The 18,674-nt window shown below is 36.1% G+C and overlaps 1 protein-coding gene across 4 annotated transcripts in view; it reads left to right on the top strand.

Moving 5' to 3' along the window:
• The window catches only part of PDE4B (phosphodiesterase 4B), a 596,404-nt gene that overhangs the window by 187,087 nt on the left and 390,643 nt on the right, over window positions 1-18,674 (top strand). The window contains exon 1 of one of the 4 annotated variants that reach the window (XM_067726458.1): window positions 9,042-9,507. The exons of the other annotated variants lie outside the window; for them this stretch is intronic. Coding sequence (XP_067582559.1) covers window positions 9,272-9,507 — 236 coding nt within the window. The 5' untranslated portion in view covers window positions 9,042-9,271. Of the gene's footprint in view, window positions 1-9,041; window positions 9,508-18,674 lie in introns of those variants that run through there. 4 annotated transcript variants of the gene reach the window in all.

An 18,674-nucleotide genomic window follows, 5' to 3' on the forward strand; every position in this document is an offset into this window, starting at 1 on the left:
CAGCAACATGGATAGACCTAGAGATTATCATACTAAGTGAAGTAAGTCAGACAGAAAAAGACAAATATCATATGATATCACTTATTTGTGGAATCTAAAAAATATGATAAAAATGAACTTGCTTACAAAACAGAAACTGACTCAGACATATAAAACAAACTTATGGTTACCAAAGAGGATTGGAGGGGGAGATAAATTAGGAGTTTGGGATTAAAATATACACACTACTATGTTTAAAATAGATAAACAACAAGGGCCTACTGTATAGCACAGGGATATACTCAATATCTTGTAATAACCTATACTGAAATGAACAAACAAAAACAAACAAACAAAAAATAAATTATGGCCTTTACTCTCTAAGAGCATAAAATATTTTGTGTGGCACATACATACAAGAAAGGAATTGTAAGTCTGATGCTGAAGCTTTCTCAGAAAGTGTACTATCATGCCAGTGATGACTTACTATTATATGTATAGAAAAAAAGATTCTTCAAATGCAAAATAAATTTAAAAAGTTAATTAAAATAATTTAAAAACTGATTAAGGCAGATAAAATTAAAATTGCATGGAGTTTTTTAGAATTGTGATTATGTTAGATTATGTTAGTAACAACTGTGCAAATTTCAAGCAATAACCCAGGCTTACCAAGGAAAATAGGCAATCATATTCTTAGCACATAGTACCTACTCAGTAAGTGTATCTTTGAAGAGTGTATGAATTAGTAGAAATAATAGAGAGAAGTAAAGAGAAGGAGCAAAAAGATCAGGTTTCTTTAAGAGGTATTCATGGTGCCACAGCTGGCAGTGGGGAAAGAAGATACAGATTGAGAGGCTAGGAGATGCAGAATGGGAGTCACCTAGAGTCCATTTCTAGAAGGGGTTCTTTCAATAGCCACAAAAAGCATGAAACCTTCTGCTGTGCCTTGATGATAAGTTACTGCCCCCCGCCCCGCCCCACCGCCTTGCCCCAGTGGTGGCATGGAGGACTAATCACTGCAAGAGTGAGCTTTGAATATGGGCCAAGCTGCAAGCCCCAAGAAGCAAAGAAACAGCAAAGTCAAGAATGTAAACATTGGGGGCTTTGGAAAGAGCACTGATTAATTAAAAGTGTTATAAACTATAAAATCAATTTGAAAATTTCAGATTTTGTAACTAATGTTACTGCTTGTACTACTGCTGATTTGTGGGTTCCACATCAACAGATTTAATCAACCACAGGTTGAAAATATTTGGAAAAAAATCAGAAAGTTACAGAAAGCAAAACTTGAATTTGCTGCATGCTACCAACGATTTACACTATTTACGCAGCATATACATTGTATTTAAAACTATTTACGTAGTATTTACATTGTACTAGGTATCATAAGTAATCTAGAGATGATTTAAAGTATACAGGAGGATGTACATAGGTTATATGCAAATACTACAGCATTTTATATAAGGGACTTGAACATCTGCAGATTTTGGTATTGTGTGGGGTCCTGGAACCAATCCCCTGTGCATACTGAGGGACGACTGTGTTCTATTAAAGGTTCTGGTTCCAGGCGAGTTGGGAGTAATCACATTCCATTTTGTTTCAACCACTGAATACAGCTTTAAATCCTGGATAAAATGCGTGGATTGCTATTTGAGAACTCTGAAAAGTAAATACTAGTGGGCAGATTGGGGAAGAATATGCAATTGTTAAAAAAGAAACAACCTAACTAAAAAATGGGCAAGAATCTTGAACAGATACATTACCAAAAAGGATATATTGATGGCAGATAAGCACACAAAAAGATAATCACATTAACCATTAGGGAGATATAAAGTAAAATCAGCATGAGATACCACTACACATCTATTAGAATGGCTAAAATAAAAAATAATGAAAAGAGGTGCTGGTGAGTCTGTGGAGCAACTGAGAACTCTCATAGAGTGCTGATGGAAATGCAAAATGAAGCAACCATTCTGGAAAACAGATTGACATTTTGTTGTAAAGATGAATGTACACTTTCGCATGAGCCTGCAATCCTACTCCTGGGTATTTACCATAGGGGAAGGACAGCATATATTTATAGAAAGACCTATACATGGACGTTTATAACAGGTCTATTCGTAATTGTCCCAAACTGGAAACAGCTCAGTGTTCTTCTATGGATGAACAAACTGTGGTACATCCATACAGCAGAATACTATTTGGCAGTAAAAAGGAATGAGCTATTAATAAATGTAACAAAATTATAGTGATGGAGAGTAGATTAGGGCTTGCCATCTTTTAGGAGTGGAGGAGAATATGACTATAAAGGTACAGCACAAGAGAGATTTTGGGGGGTGACAGAACTGTTCTGTATCTTGATTGTAGTAGTGGTTACATGAAGCTATACATGTGTTAAATTTCATAGAACAGTGCACCAAAAATGTTAATCATATTGTATGATACATTTTAAAATAAAGCAAAGGAAATAAAAGAGTAGCCAAGGGAACTTTACAAAATATATATATATATATATATATATATATATATATATATATATATATATATATATATATTTGTGTGTGTGTGTGTGTGTGTCACGCGGGCCTCTCACTGTTGTGGCCTCTCCCATTGCGGAGTACAGGCTCTGGATGCGCAGGCTCAGCGGCCATGGCTCACGGGCCCAGCCGCTCCATGACATGTGGGATCCTCCCGGACCGGGGCACGAACCCGTGTCCCCTGCATTGGCAGGCGGACTCGCAACCACTGTGCCACCAGGGAAGCCCCCAAAATATATATTTTATTTAAAAGTGTTTGCTACAAAGCTCAGCATGCTTATATAAATATGTCTCCAGTCTTGAATTTTACATATGCTAATATTACAGTGTTAATGATATGAAATATTTATATGAAATTAAATTTGAGTTAATTCTTAACACTAGTCACTCTTGGTAGATAAAATTCTGTTTTCTTAATTTTGAGTCAAAAAGCCATCATTATTAATGTTACTGAATTTAAAAAATTTAATATGAATAGATTTAAAATTAACAAAATGTGTAATAAGTAAACAAATCTTGAAATTAAGTGAGCCAATCTTGATCTAACCCTGTATTCTGGAAATATTTTCCATATTGATATGTATTCTGTACCCTTTTTAGACTCATGCAATTAAAATATTAATTTAGGAAAATTTTGTTTAGCTTGCAAATGTATACTTAAACAGAAAATGGATCCCTGAAAATTATTCTCTTTTTAAGAGCAGTGGAATGAATTTGACTTAATTTTCATGTGTGCTGTACTCTTTCTATGATCTCTGTAGTATCATAATTAATTGGTCTTACAGAGATAATTATTTACATTTAAAATTTTAAACTGTAGATTAATACTATACCATTTTTTCTTACATGTTTCATAGAAGACTGCTGACAGGGTGGAAAGTAACAAAAAGATGAAAGCTCATTTTAGAGAAAGAGGTTTTCCCAAATGTGCCTTTGTACTTAACATATATGTCCCTAATATCGTATTCATTTGAAATCACCCTTTAAGGTAATTTGCTGACAGGCTAGTATTATCTTTGGGAACTGGAGTACCCTCTTTTGATGCAGATTTTAAAACACCAAGGGAAGAGTTTCTCTCCTTGCATATAGGTATCTGACTCATCCTTGCTAATATATCTTGATGTTAACAATGACCTGAGAAACAAAGAGAGGAGCTCCCTTAGTTTTTTTTTGTCTCTGCAGTCTCCCTTCATAGAATGTGCCTTGTGAAAGAAGAACCTAATTACTCTGCCAAAACCAGAAAGCAGTATGAAGAGAGGGCATAGCAAGTCTGTCCTGCCTGTATACCACCAAATGAACAGAGATTGCAATGCATAGGTATTCTGCTTTTGCATTGCAGTGAGGATATTAATAATAATATAATAATGATGATAATGATAATAATAATTTTTTAAAGAACAAAGAAATGCTAGTTAAAATGGCAAAACATAGCCAAATTGCTATGATTTAGGAAGTTCATTTTGAAATCCTGTGTAAGATCAAGTATAAGAAGTTAGGATATTGACTGAACTAGCTTTCAAGACAGAAAGAAAAATCTGAGACTAACAGGAGAACATGATTTGGGGCAGTACCTTAATTTTCTATTCATATTTTCCATCAATAAATACTAATCAATCAAGATGCAATCTCAGGCTCTGGAGATACAAAGATAAGTAAAATATTGATAGCTTAGGTCCTTAGAGAGCTCATAGGTTAGTTCAGGAGACAAATGAAAATATGTACTATGGTATACTATGAAACATTCTGAGAGATGAATCCAGTGCTTGTGGAGTACATTAGGCCATTGTGTGGGCTTCTGCTCTTACTCTGAGTGTAATGTGGAGCCACTGGAGTGTTTTTGTTTCTTAAATAGGATAATCTCTGAGAACTTTATGATACCATGCTCAAGCATTTAGAGTACAGGCTTCCCACTTCCTCTCTAGGATTCAGGTGACACTGAAGGTGGTTAAGGCTAAAACTGATCTTTCTGGAACATCAGTTTACTAATGATGAGTAATTAATTGTATCATATGGATAAAAGTGAAGCCTTCATATCATTGTATAAAAATAAAACGCTAGATAACTTCAGACTCAAAGCATTTAGTACTTGTGAACATATACTTCTAGTGACATGACTAGACCACCCTAGGAGCCTGCATTCCCTCTGCTGTCTCATTAGATATCTTCTGTTATAAAAAGCTTGGTGTAGGATCAATTCCTTAAATGCTATGCAATTTTGTGTCTTGATATTCTCATTGGAAAATGGGCAAAATAACATGCATTCGGTCTACAAAATTTAGTGAGTATCCACTCTGTGCCAAACTCTGTTCCATGTTCTAGAAATGAACAAGACTCAACCCAGCCCTAAAAGACCTCATGGTTTAATACTAGGGAGAAGTCCAACAAGCATTTCAATAGCACTTGTCTGATATGTTTGTAATGAGAACCAAATGAAACAACTTATTAAAAATGCTTACAATAATATCTGGCATCCAGGAGGTATGCAATAAATGTAAATTCCTTCTTTATAATCTCTTAATTCTTAAGAGTAGTCAGCTAATTGTTCTTCTCCAAGATGGCTAGACAACTATTAATATTTTCATTCAGTTGAATGTTGTCTTTTCTTCAATCATGTTAGAATAATTCTCTAGTTCCATTTCTGCTAACTGAAATAGAGAAATTGGGATGAGTTGCTGTCTGTGGTGAGTAGGGTATTCTGTTGAAAGAGGCAACAGTTGTTTCTTGCTGTTCTGTATTTACTTACTACCTTGTCTGACTGAAGGAAGAGCTTGTGTATTTTCTACTCAATTGAGTAGAGCCTAATGGCGGTGCTCAGATGGTGTGTTGTTTTAAATAAAGAGAACTGAATAATGATATAAATAAAGATACAATCCACAGTAATTTAACTGTTAATATTGACAGTCTTAAATCTGTTCCTCTTTAAAAAGAAACTTCTGAATAAACTCTGTCTTTTCAAATCTCTAGCTTTGTATTTACAGTAGATGTGAGCCATGTTATATTGCATTTAATACTGTTATGTATAATATTATTGCACAGAATCAGTAGTTTTATGCCTTTAAAATACTTTAGTTTTATAAGAACAGTTAGTTAAAAATTAGTCACTCAGTTCAGAGGAAATATATTCCAAGTTAACTTTTAAAGTCTGAAAAATATTGAATATAAAAAGAGTACAATTATTTTCACTTAAAATAAATTGATTACAAAGCTGTTACCTTTAAAAAAACATTTTAACTATTATAATACTTGCACTGTAAGTTTATCATTTTGTTTGGTTGAAATTAATTTGCTTTCCATTTCAATTTAATGAAAAATCAATGTTTTGATTTGTCCATAATATTTATACATAATACATTATTGACTGTTATTGACCATAAAGCTCTATTCAGATCCTTGAATGATACTTTATGATGATAATTCTTGATTCTTGTTGCTTTGACAGGATGTGGATACCAGGAATTTCATTATTTAAAATTGAGACCTAGCTGTAATTGGAATTCTCAAGTAATTCCCAAGGTGAATTATCTGCACATTAATAAATTGACTCAGTTACTCATTTCTCCCTTTGAGGAGAAACAGCTAAGCATTATGTGTGGACAGGAGGGTTTTCACTATGGTTCTTTAGCTCCTTCCGAGGCACTCAGAAGGGCACAATAACTCATTTGCTTTCTTCTTGGCTTTTTCTCCTGTTCTCTGGCTCTCTCTCTCAAAACAGTATATTCTTCGCTAAACTATGGCAGGGTGTTATTTGCATTTACTGTGCTTTTGTTTTACATTTTCTTAGATACCATCTCCTGTTTTTTACCGTCTATATTCATCTTTGATTTCAATATTTAACACAGTATCAAGTTTTTCTATAGTATTTTGACTCTAGAAACAAACTTTTGTGCATATATCTGTAAACATGCATTTCCTTTTCTTAGAGGTAACTAATTCAGACTTTGAAACAGTCTGGTTATCTTTTTTTTTTTTTTTTTTTGCGGTACGCGGGCCTCTCCCTGTTGTGGCCTCCCCCGTTGCGGAGCACAGGCTCCGGACGCGCGGGCTCAGTGGCCATGGCTCATGGGCCCAGCCGCTCCACGGCATGTGGGATCTTCCCGGACCTGGGCACGAACCCGTGTCCCCTGCATCAGCAGGCGGACTCTCAACCACTGCTCCACCAGGGAAGCCCAGTCTGGTTATCTTTTAAGTTTTGTATTTCAATTAGCTGTCTTTGGTATTCCTAAATGTTATTTAGAGTAGGTAGAATTAACCGACTTTACGTATTTTTGAGAATTCTAATTCTTAGGATGATTCTCAAAATTTCTTTAACTGGGACATTGGCTGTCATAGTAGGCAAAGAGAGAATAATGTGAAGTGTCACATAATGTCACGTAAGTTGACAGTAAGAATTAGAAAGTAATTATAATAGTACCGCTATGCTGCTTTAGGTAAGTTTATGTCAACATTTCCTTATCTGAATCCCAGTTCACATACTAAATTTGGGTGGTGAAATTTGCCATAATTTTGAGAGCCATTATTTTTAAAAATCCCTGAAATGCTTATTGTGTTTTGGCAGCCTTAAAAAGTGAATAAGACTTCAAATTGCTATTTCATTTTTTTGCAAATAAGTCACTCTGAATATTGGCAGGTTCACACATTCTCACATTCCAGTTTTATATCCCATTATTGTTGGAAGAAAGTCCTAGCTTTGTTTTCATAATGCAGTAAATAATAGATAGCTTTAACTATATTTTCTCTCATGACATTACTAACAATTTATTCTCAAGTAGAGCAGTTAAAATATCTTCAAATATATAAAGTGCGTGTGCTAGGGCTTTGCTGGACAAAATGACTATGTTGACCTCTCTTATCGTATAATGTAAGAACATTCAACTGGGAATCAGAAAGCCTTGGTTTTAGCTTTTGCTCTAATGTCAACTACAAACAGGACTTTGGACAAGTCACTGAAGTTCTCTATGTCTGTTTCCTTGTCTTTAAAATCAGGAGCCAAACAAGGTGATTACTGGGATTCACTCAAACTTTAAAATTCCATGACTTTGCCTTTGTTCATAATATATTTTAGGGTACTGTTGCAATACTTATATCCTTCCAAGGCAGTACCTGTAAACTTGGAGTTTAAATCCTTCCTATTAAGTTTAAACCATTTCCCCCAAGGGCTAGAGTGGGGTTTATTTTTTCCTATACACAGGTCATTGTCTGCTTTTATTCAGCCCTTTAGATATTCAGCCAGAGTATATGACATATGTAAATGATTTTATAAAGGTGGAAGTTCTCACGCCTTAGAGGAAAAAATGAATTTCTTGCTTTTTCACTGAAGTCTTACTGTGAATCATTCCTAACTGTCACTCACATTGACTAGCCCCAGTTCTGTTTTGCCAAATTTGTGTGAGATCAGGCTGGCCCTAGTAGTAGACATTGCAGGTACAGAATTTCACAGCATCTGTACACTTCGAGCACTAAAATATTCTTTTTACTTCTTTTAAAGTGTAGAAGCTGCATGCCAGTATATTTCTAAATGATATTTCAGGTTACAATGATCTGATCTGGAACTTGAGACATTGTTTTGGACTCCCCTGCCCATATGTCTCACTGGCATGCCCTTGTGAACCAAGTACACACACACTAGCAAGTAAAGATACCCACACACAGACACTGTTGTGTACATCTACCTGCACGTGCATGCGTGCACACACACATGCATGATGCTTGACTTTGGACCCTGCAGGTGTGACGGGGAGCATTCATCTCTCCTGGTTGTTACCTCCATTTCCATTCTAGGGAACTTTGACTTTCAGAAGTGACTTTACATCTAACAGAGAGTGGCTGCTGTGGGCACCTCAGGGACAATGAAGTTAAGCAGAAGAATGAGGGCAATTTTTATTGGATTAAAGATTAGTCTTTAAATTCCTTAGGGGAATGAACCAAATCTAATGTTTTCCAGTTAGCTGACACTTTCTATAGGGATGTGGTTTGGGATCTTTTGGAGGGGAGAGGGAAAAAAAAAAACTTCAGCAAATCAGCTCTTTCATTCAGGAATGGAATTTGGGGGGGCTGTTTTAGCTAGGCTTTTTGACAATCCCTGATTTAATGTTTTCACTGATGATGAGCGTGGCTTCACAAATGTGAAAATCTGGGCAATGGAGGGTGTTGTTGAGGGGGAAACAGAGTGCAGTTGTTTAAATAGTCCTGGGCCAATAAGCATTTGGTAGGTGGAGTTACTGTTGTGTGCATTACAGAGAAAGATAATTCTGAATGAAGACTTTAAACATCGCACGTGCTGGATGGGCTCTGGTTCTGCTCTTTGTGCAAACAAAAATAGGTGACTGGGCTTTGCTTACTATCCATTAGTGGATGCAGCATGTTTGAAAAGATTTTTTTAAAAAATACATGCAAAGGATTTATCAGAAGCCCTCATGAATATTTCATGAGTTGATATATTCAGCTGAATGAATTCAGCGAGTGTCAGTGTGTAGCTTGCAGACAGACCTCATCCACAAGGAGGCTACTGACATAGGAAGCACTTTGGCGCATTTTCAGAGGCAAAGCCAGGCTGATAAAGCTCCTTGTGACAGGCTGACTTGCCATTCTTCGATTATGCAGTTCTTGCTCTAAGCAGCTCCTACACTGGAGCCACAGCTTCCTAAATTAAACTGAGAACAGTTTGCAGACTTACCAGCCTCCTAACCTGCAGCTGTGTCTCTGCTATGTTTGAGGTTTTTGTTTTGGATGGTGAAAGCCAGCACTCCATATAAGACATGACAGCAAAAGATTCTTCAAAAGAACTTACTGCCTTTGAATCTGAGGTTTACATAAAGACTTTCAAGGAGCAAATGCACTTAGAACTTGAGCTTCCGAGACTACCGGTAAACAGACCTACATCTCCTAAAATTTCTCCACGCAGTTCGCCAAGGAACTCACCATGCTTTTTCAGAAAGTTGCTGGTGAATAAAAGCATTCGGCAGCGTCGTCGCTTCACTGTGGCTCATACATGGTAAGATGGGACTTGGAGGTGTCTGGAGTGCTTTTCATTAGCAACAGTGATTTAGAAATGTAGCAAATAGGATTATTTGAATTTTGTTCATAATACAGAACACATGTGTGAGATGAATGGTGAGCAGGTCAGCTGAAGAATACATAGTGCTCTGTGCGTTAATATCACTGTGCCACTAGCTGTTTCCAGATAAAATGAGCCTCTCACTGTAGAGAGTCTTTAAAATTACTGCTTTAAAAAAAAACACCTAGCTAATTCTAGGGCAACCGAGTATTGAAGGAGTTATAAAAATTCAGTTTTTTTGTTTAATCTCTGTTGAGGTGATTGCTGACTTTTTTGTGTGTATCTTGCGGTTGTTGTTGATGATGTTTTTTAATAGTATATTTTTGGTACAGGGATAAGTGATTCAATCTTAGTTTGGATTCATTTCTTGAGACAATGTATAAAGTCAAACTTAATTTACAGCATTGCCATTTTTTGTAGTATGTAAACTAGTGGTTTTGATTTATCGCCTCTATCTTTACAGTACTTAAGGCAAGGGAAAACTAAGTTCCCACTTCTGAAATTACATGGTTAATTAATTTTATTTATGATTCAAATTGCTATTATCTTTAAGAAATTCTTGTTGTAAAGAAGTGACATAAAATTTATAGATAATAAATAAATTCCCAATTTACTTGGGAATGCCCAAGTAAATTCCAGAACCCTCTGTAAAAACTGTATTGAGGCTGCCACCTTTAATATATATGTTATGTACAAGAGAGTAGCTTCCTTAAACCAGTATAATAACCGAATACAGGGAAAAGCACAAAAGAAATTTTAAAACTTTGGTAGGCCTTTTCAGATTTCTTTGAAGGTTATATTTTCTTTCAGATTAATATACCTTTCAAAATTGGGTACCTATAATTTTTATTTACCAGGGACCATAGCAGTGCAGGGAGCTATTACCTCTTGAAGACGTTTCTAGCACAGGGATTTTGACTGCATACTAGATTGCCAACCAACATTATAAACTGAGGATATCTGGTTTTCAAAAATTAATATTTACTTGAATTCTGTGTTTTTACTCGTCTGAAATGTTTGTCTGCCTAATCTACTGCACAGTATATTGGCAAATTCAAGTTACCCCTGGAAATATGTAACTTGCCTTTGATGGACACCACATGTTAAAGCCAGTACACATACTTTACCTAGCTAAAAATGATATGGTTATTTTTGTTTTCTGACAATGCACTGTTGTTCACATAATTGCTTTATTGGGGAACATTTTTTGGTCATCTTTTTGATGAGTTAAATCTTATTATTTAATTGTAATCTCATATTTGTAGAGTCCACGTGGTTAGTTTTTCAACACCTACCAGTGGTAGCATTTAATAAATAGAAGGTTTCTATATAAGTATGTAGTGATTTGAGGAAGTCTTCTGTCTCATGATTTACCCCACCCCTAATGTGTGTGTATTTTCACATAGTTTGCTAAGTAGTGTAACTGAATAGGAGAAGGTATATAGGTATATTGTTAGTTAGTTCTCATAAAAGGAATAAAGGTGAGAAAACATATACTTAGATAATAGACTCATATGTTTTACTAGTTGGGTTAATAATTTGACAAGAAGGATACTTAATTTTAAATAACTGATTTTCAGATAGTGGTAAATCTTCATAAAACCTTGGTAATATTTCCTTATTGTAGAGTTTCTGAATATAATAACATGACCTTTCTTTTACTTAGAATAGATTTTTGATGTGCTAGGAAGGTAGAGCTATAAATACTGAATTTTTTCTTTTCAAAAGAACCCAAATTTTAAAATGACTAAAGAGCCAATTTCACCCCTGCATTATACAAATTTTCTTGCAGCACATTACACAAAGAACAATTAAATGGTATTTGAGGTAACTTATGCTATTAAAGTGATCTTTTTCTAGCTAAGTTAAAAAAAATTTTCTGCAAATTGCTAAAAAACAAAACACATGACTTTAGTATGATGTACCATAATATAGGTTTAAAGAATCCACTAACCACCAAACTTATAAAATAACTTTAATTATGACCATGATTCATTTTCACCTGTTTTTACGTACCAACTCACACACTCTTCTTCTTCTGTTTCTTAGAAAAGTTGTATCACAGTTTGTTTTAACTCCTAAGTCTATATTTATATTTATTTCTGTTGTTTTATCTGAGTGCATGTTTAATATTTTTCAAATTTATTTTCATGAAACATTCAATGAAAATTTCTTTTCATAAAATGCACACATATGTATTTGAATGACTTTTTCACTAATCCTAAAAATTATGTGCTCCTGTTTTTAAGCATCATATGTAATTTACACGAGGAAATAAGAGCATAAGTACTTTATTTTTGCCTCTTTGTCATGATGAAATGTAACCATTCTTTCACGATCAACAATTGGTATTTTCCAAACCTTGCATTTAAGTTAGAAATTCCAAGATATGCACTTAGAAGTCTCCAAAAACATGTTATTACTTTACAGTAGATATCTTTTAAGAAGACTGGATTGTTTTGATTCCAGCATTGAAATTAAAGTAATTTTCATGATGAAGCTAAACAATGCAGAGGATGCAGTTTATATCTAAACCCACTGAACTTTTTTTTTTATCTTCAGTTATTTGTAGATTTCATATTTTGTTCAGATGAATGTGTAGTTCTGGTTTTGAAAACCCAAGTTATGATGAAGTGTGGATTAATGGTAGAAGATTTAAGAAACACTTGTGAAATACTGACTCTGGGATTATTTTTAAAATATCTGACAAATAGTAAATATTCAATGTGTTGTCGCTAATCAGAGTATTTACGCAATCCTAAATCTGGAAGGAATTTGGGTGATTATCTCATTGCTTCCTTTCACCCTTGGGCAGGACCACAATTGCTCCATCTTTGACATATGGGAATCTGGCCTATTTTTAAGACTCTGGAGAAAGCAGTTCTATAACCTCACTTAGTACACAGTCTTACTACTTCATAGTCCAGGTATTGAATTATATATGTATTATTTATATATATATATATATGTAATTTTTGGGGTCTTCAATGGATATAAAGAAAAAATTTATAAGAACTTGCATGAAAATAAAGATCATTTCTAACCAGTCCCAGGATTTTTTTTTCACTCATCATGTATAATTGAGCACTGCTGTGAGCAAGAAAAGTAAAAAATGCTGATATGATCAGCATGGATTCCAACATCTACTATATTTTAGGTTCTTTACTAGAATATTCACATGTATTATCTCATTTAAGTTTCATTTGGGGGATAAGAATACTCTAAATTTGTGTTCTTTTCAATGTTCAATGCTGCAGATATAAAAATGTTCTGAATTGCTTTAGCTTCTTCCAAGTTTTTCTACTCCATTAATGATTATTTTGACTGTGTACCATTATCCCAAATTCCTAATTTCTTCTTCGAATTCTGAAACCAAGAAGTGGACACCAAACTCCACGTTAGCTGAAATGAGACAATATAGATAAAAAACATATCCTACACTGCAAAGTGTCAGTGGAATGTTGAGCTTTGATGAGTGGGGAAATTAATGCCAGAGTCCTTAAGGTCGACATATTATTGATCCCTAGCCCCAAATCAGGGGTGATGACTCCTGAGACATAACCTTATCTTCCTTGTCTTATGGGGCCTGCTTGTTCTTGACTGGCACTTACCACATGGTGTTCAGCCTTGTCAACCTTCTCTCCTTTGCTCACGTTCCAACCTCAGTCATCAGTTGTCCTCCTTTATCAGCAAGCAGCATGATGCTCTGTGACGGAAGCTACTGGTGATGGTCCTGAGTACATCCCAGGCCTACCACACTGCTCTTTTTTTTTTTTTTTTTTTTTTTTTTTTTTGCTGTACGCGGGCCTCTCACTGTTGTGGCCTCTCCCGTTGCGGAGCACAGGCTCCGGACGCACAGGCTCAGTGGCCATGGCTCACGGGCCCAGCCGCTCTGCGGCATGTGGGATTTTCCCGGACCGGGTCACGAACCCGTGTCCCCTGCATCGGCAGGCGGACTCTCAACCACTGCGCCACCAGGGAAGCCCCCACACTGCTCTTGAAGAGCAGATGAATTGGTGAGCACCACTCTGTCTGTCTGTCCCTGCTTGTGCATGGTATATGCTTCACAGAGGACAATATGCTTTCAGAGTTAGTATTAGAAAGAAGACTTAGGTTTTTCTTCCTTTTCCCCATTTAGTTCTACCTGTACCTCGGAAATATTTCCTCATTTTATCAAAGGTTCATGAAATGTGCACTTTTGTGCCTCATATTTGACCACAAAAGTATTAAAAGGCATAGTTCATACTCTAAAGGAGCTTACCCCTGACAAGACAAAGCTAGAATAACTGGAGAAGAGTAAAATGAAAGTGATGAATAGTATATGCTTAACCTTTCTCTGAACCTTTAAGCACATTTACTGTCTTACACAATTTAGTCCTAGTTTGTTAGCTAAATCTACTAAATCTGTGCATTGTGTTATTCTTAAATTTCCTTGAATTATTTCCTAGCAGTATTGGACATTTTTTAATTTAATTTTATTTTTTTGCGGTACGCGGGCCTCTCACTGTTGTGGCCTCTCCCGTTGTGGAGCACAGGCTCCAGACACGCAGGCTCAGCGACCATGGCTCATGGGCCCAGCCGCTCTGTGGCATGTGGGATCTTCCCGGACCGGGGCACGAACCCGTGTCCCCTGCATCGGCAGGTGGACTCTCAACCACTGAGCCACCAGGGAAGCCCTGGACATTTTATTGAGAAATATCTGTCTTTAAATATTTACTGATTCAACATTTGATTGAACGAAACATTTGTTGAGAGCCTACTGTGCTCTGGGCCCTACTCTGGGAGATACAAAATGAGAAAGATAGAGCACTTGCCTTCAAAGAATGCATATACCCCCGGAAGACACACTTATGCATTAATAATTAATCAATAGTGTATAAACAATGCTGTTGAAGAATAACACTCAACTTGTCATAAGAGCAGCAGAAGAAATAAATACCGCTAGAAAGTGAGTCAATGTGTTGGGGAAGGTTTGGAGAGGAGATGACATTTGTAGAATGAATAGGAGTTTTTGAGGAGTGGGCAGGAGGGCATTTTTTTTTTTTTTTTTTTTTTGCCAAAGAAACAATAATAGGAAAATTCCATAAGCAAATAACAGTAATAATAGCTCACACTTATTTTGGCGCTAAAAATGCATCTGGCATTGTTTTAAATATATTCGCTTATTTTGTGCTATAAAAGGCCCATGAGTTATATACTGTTACTTCCATTTTATCAGAAAATGAATGAAGCACAGGGACGACAAGTAATTTGCCCAGGATTACACGGCAAATAAGGGGCTGAGTTGGGATTTGACTCAGAGCGTGGGGGAAGGTGAGCAAAGTTCATTGGAGTTACAGCCTAAAGTGCAAGGTGGGAGAGATAGGAAGTCAGACTCTGCCTATAGATTGCAGCCATACCCTAGGGCTTCCAATGTCATGAACTTGGGGCTTTATTCCATCATCAGTGGGGAGCCACTGCAAGGTTGTGAGAAGGGGATTGCCATAAATAGCTTTTACTTTGGAACGATGTTTTGCACTCCATTGTGGAGAGTGGATTGGAAGATGAGAGGATTAGAAGGAGGGGGAAAAGGGAGAATGTGCATTTGAGAGATAATGACTTCTAATTATTGTGTATATCCCAAAACATCAAAAACGGCTTATGACATTCTTTATGACTTAAATTATGGTTTATGGAAACTGGGAGGGAAGTATGTAAATTTGGTATCCCTTGCATTTATCACCTCCAGCATGATGCTGTGCATAGTTCTAGTTGATGCACTACTTCCAAATGTATCAATCTTAGCGAAGGTGCTTGGGAGGATGGGTGCATCTGGGGAAAACCTAGTAGCTCAGTCCTCATTTACTAGGGGTGCTTTGTGTTGTGTTTTGTGTATAATCCTGGTGAGTTTTTTACAAAGATTATTTTAGTCCACAGTCTGAACTCAATGCCAGTGGAAATCTATGCCTCATAGCGTGATTCTATTGCTTTAATCAGAGCAAGTATTTTCTCAGTAATGCAAGTCTATAAATGGTATTTTCCTGGCCTTTTAGTGTCCGCAAGTCTTCAATGTATTGGATTTTAAAAAATACTTACTGGAAAAAGGGCTTTGTAAAGTAATGATGACAACCCCCCAGGACACACACCGGAAGGTGGCCCAGCAGGCATGCCTGCTGCCCAACTGCTAAAGTCTAAGCCCTTTTGTGAAATTCCATTTGCTTTCTTTTCCCATTCTTCCTTCTTTTGTTGTCTCCTAGTTTTTCTACTTGGATGTTTATGGTGCTTCCTTCTCTACCATCACTGTCAAGACATCAGCAACATTATACTTGAGGCATTTAAATGATTCCCAGAAAAGAACCTAAAGTGCTTGCCATGATTTACAGGGCCCTACATTATCTGGCTCCATGCTACCTGTGACCTCATCTCCTATTCTCCAGCCACGTTAGCCTCCTTTCTGTTCAACAACCTTGCATGTTCCACTTCCGGGACCTTGCACTTGGTATTGCTTCTGCCTGGAAGTCTAGCTCCCTAGATGTTGACGTGGCTCACTCTCTCACTTCTATTCGGGCTTCTACTCAAATATCACTTGCTAGAGAGGCTTCTGCTGACCCCTCTGTCTAAAAAAGCACCTTTCCCTTTTTTGTCCCTTGTTCTGCTTTATTTATCTTCTTGGGTCTTATCATTACCTGGAAATACATTACTGGAAAAGACATGCTTTTTTGTTACATTGTTTTTCTCTTCTATTGCATACCAACCCAGCAGAATTGCATGAGGGCAGGGATTCTCTCTTGTTTACTATATCCCAGGCACCTAAAGAAAGGCTGGCGCTTGGTAAATATTTGATAAAAAATAAAAGAAAAAATGAATATTGTTCCTATGTTCTGTTCCTTATTCTTATAGCACTTTCCTTTAGCCTGTTATGAAGGAGGAGAAAAGGAAGCTTAGTTGATACTCTACAAACATCCTTACTTCATCCATCTCTTAATAGTTGTGTTCCCTTTCTGCCAGTAGGGCTACTCTAACTTGCTTTCTATTTTGTGTTCTATGATACTGTAGATACAGGTTTAATTACAATATCTCACTAGAGGCTAAGTGTTTTACATGGTAGCCTATTTAATTAAGCCACTGTGTACAAATCATATTACCTAGCCTGTAGTGCTGTAAAGTAAATATTTGTCTGTAGCACTGTACAGTTATTTATTTCGGTGTTCTTCATGTATCAAACAGCGCAGTAGGTGTTTCAGCTCAGGGAAGCTCTACATATCTCTTAACTGTCTCAGTGGAAGTGTTGTACAGAGGAATATATTTGTTATTTGGCCTTTAACATATCTGCATATTATATATTAGAATGCTTAATTATCGATATTTTCCCACTGACGCAGCATCTAAAAAATATTGACACTGAGCTTTTGATAGAATTTCCCCGGGGAACTTGGAAGTAAGAGTCCATGACTTGCAGAGTGAGGAAATTGTGAATTAATAACCCTGTATTCTAGAAGAGACATCCTCAGGAGTGAAAATTTTCACTTGGTGCTGTCTCATTTTTTTCTGAATTGAGAGGTTGGGACCTCTGTCACTCCTAGTAATTTGTTTAACAGAGATATGTTTGAATCCCACTGTGTACTTTAAGTTAAAAAAATAAAAGTAATTTGTTGACCTTCTCAGATTGCTTCTTGCTAGAACTTAGACATTTTCTCTTTGAGGGAGAATACGAATGACTACTTCTCTTGACCTTTTGTGGAAAAGAACACTTGTCACTCGGCATGCACCCCTGACAGGCCCGGCTTGCCCCCCTCCTCCTCCCTATACCCCTCACAACTCCAACTTCTGCAAATTACACGGATTGGAAATAAAGGGGTAGGAGTATTGTGGCTTTAAGGAAAACTGCTTTCAAACTGTATTTTGTGAAACATTAGTGTTCTTGGACCCATTTTTGGAATTCCTTGAAAAAATAAGATAGTGACGATCTTTTTCCTGGTCCCGGGTTCCAACAAAGAAACATGAATGAATCTAGGCTTGGAGAAATTTGGAAGAGTCACACACATAGATTCTGTAATCTCCAGATGCTTGAAAACCACCAATGTAAGAGATAAATGAGTAGATAGGGAAAAAGAATTCTGGGTAGCTGTGCTTGATAGAGTCATAGAAATTTCCAGACAATTTATAACATTAAGATTATATGCATCTAAGATGTCCAGGAATGGCAGCAGAATAAATAAAGAGGATAGACCTATCTGTGGGTCAAGGAGAGGTTACTGGTAGTGAAGATTTACAATTTCAGAAGGTTGAAAGAACAGTAGTACAATGAATACCCTCTACCTAGATTTACTGATTGTTAGTGTTTTTACATATTTACTCCATCTCTGTACCTCTCTCCATATATAAACTCTTATATATGTTTTCTTTAGTTTGAAGGCAGCACACTTAGATGGAAAGTATTAGTTTGGGATCAAAAAGAGCCTCATATTTTAAAAGTACAGAATTAATTATTTCCATTTCATCAACATGTTCTCATATAAAAATTTGAGTTTAATTCTTAATAGTTGACTAATATACTGACAAGTTATGAATAAGTTTGTGGGCCATTTTAAAAAGTAAACTATTGAAGCAGTTATAGTGGAGGGTTAGAGTTATCTATAATAGTTTATGACTTTTCCTGGTGATAAATTGTTGGTTTTAGGTACTTGAAACCATTTCTAAGAGGATAGATGTCTGTAGCATTCAATTTTTTCTTCCCCCCAAAAGAGATGTTATTTTTTTTTCTAAAACTATAAAACTTGTATCATTAATATGGAATATTATATAATTTCTTAATATACTACACATGGGGTTCTATCATTATATAATTTAGTTGTTATCTTGAATTTTTTTTTACTGTTGATCTTTGTTTTATGTTACATTATCTGGAGTCAAGGAAGCTAGGTTGGGTTTCAGTATTTTCTCTTGACTTGCTGTTGAAATTTTAGACCAGTTACTTATCTGTCTTGGACCTCAATTCCTTCATTTTCAAAGTGGAGAAAATAGCCTTATGTTTAAATATTTTCAAATGTTAATTTAATTTAAAAAATGTATTTACTATCTATCCCATTATCTATCTCCTAAGAAAATGTATTAAAGTACTAGTG

The sequence above is a fragment of the Pseudorca crassidens genome, chromosome 2 (genome assembly GCF_039906515.1).
Source record: "Pseudorca crassidens isolate mPseCra1 chromosome 2, mPseCra1.hap1, whole genome shotgun sequence".
Classification (NCBI taxonomy): domain Eukaryota; kingdom Metazoa; phylum Chordata; class Mammalia; order Artiodactyla; family Delphinidae; genus Pseudorca; species Pseudorca crassidens.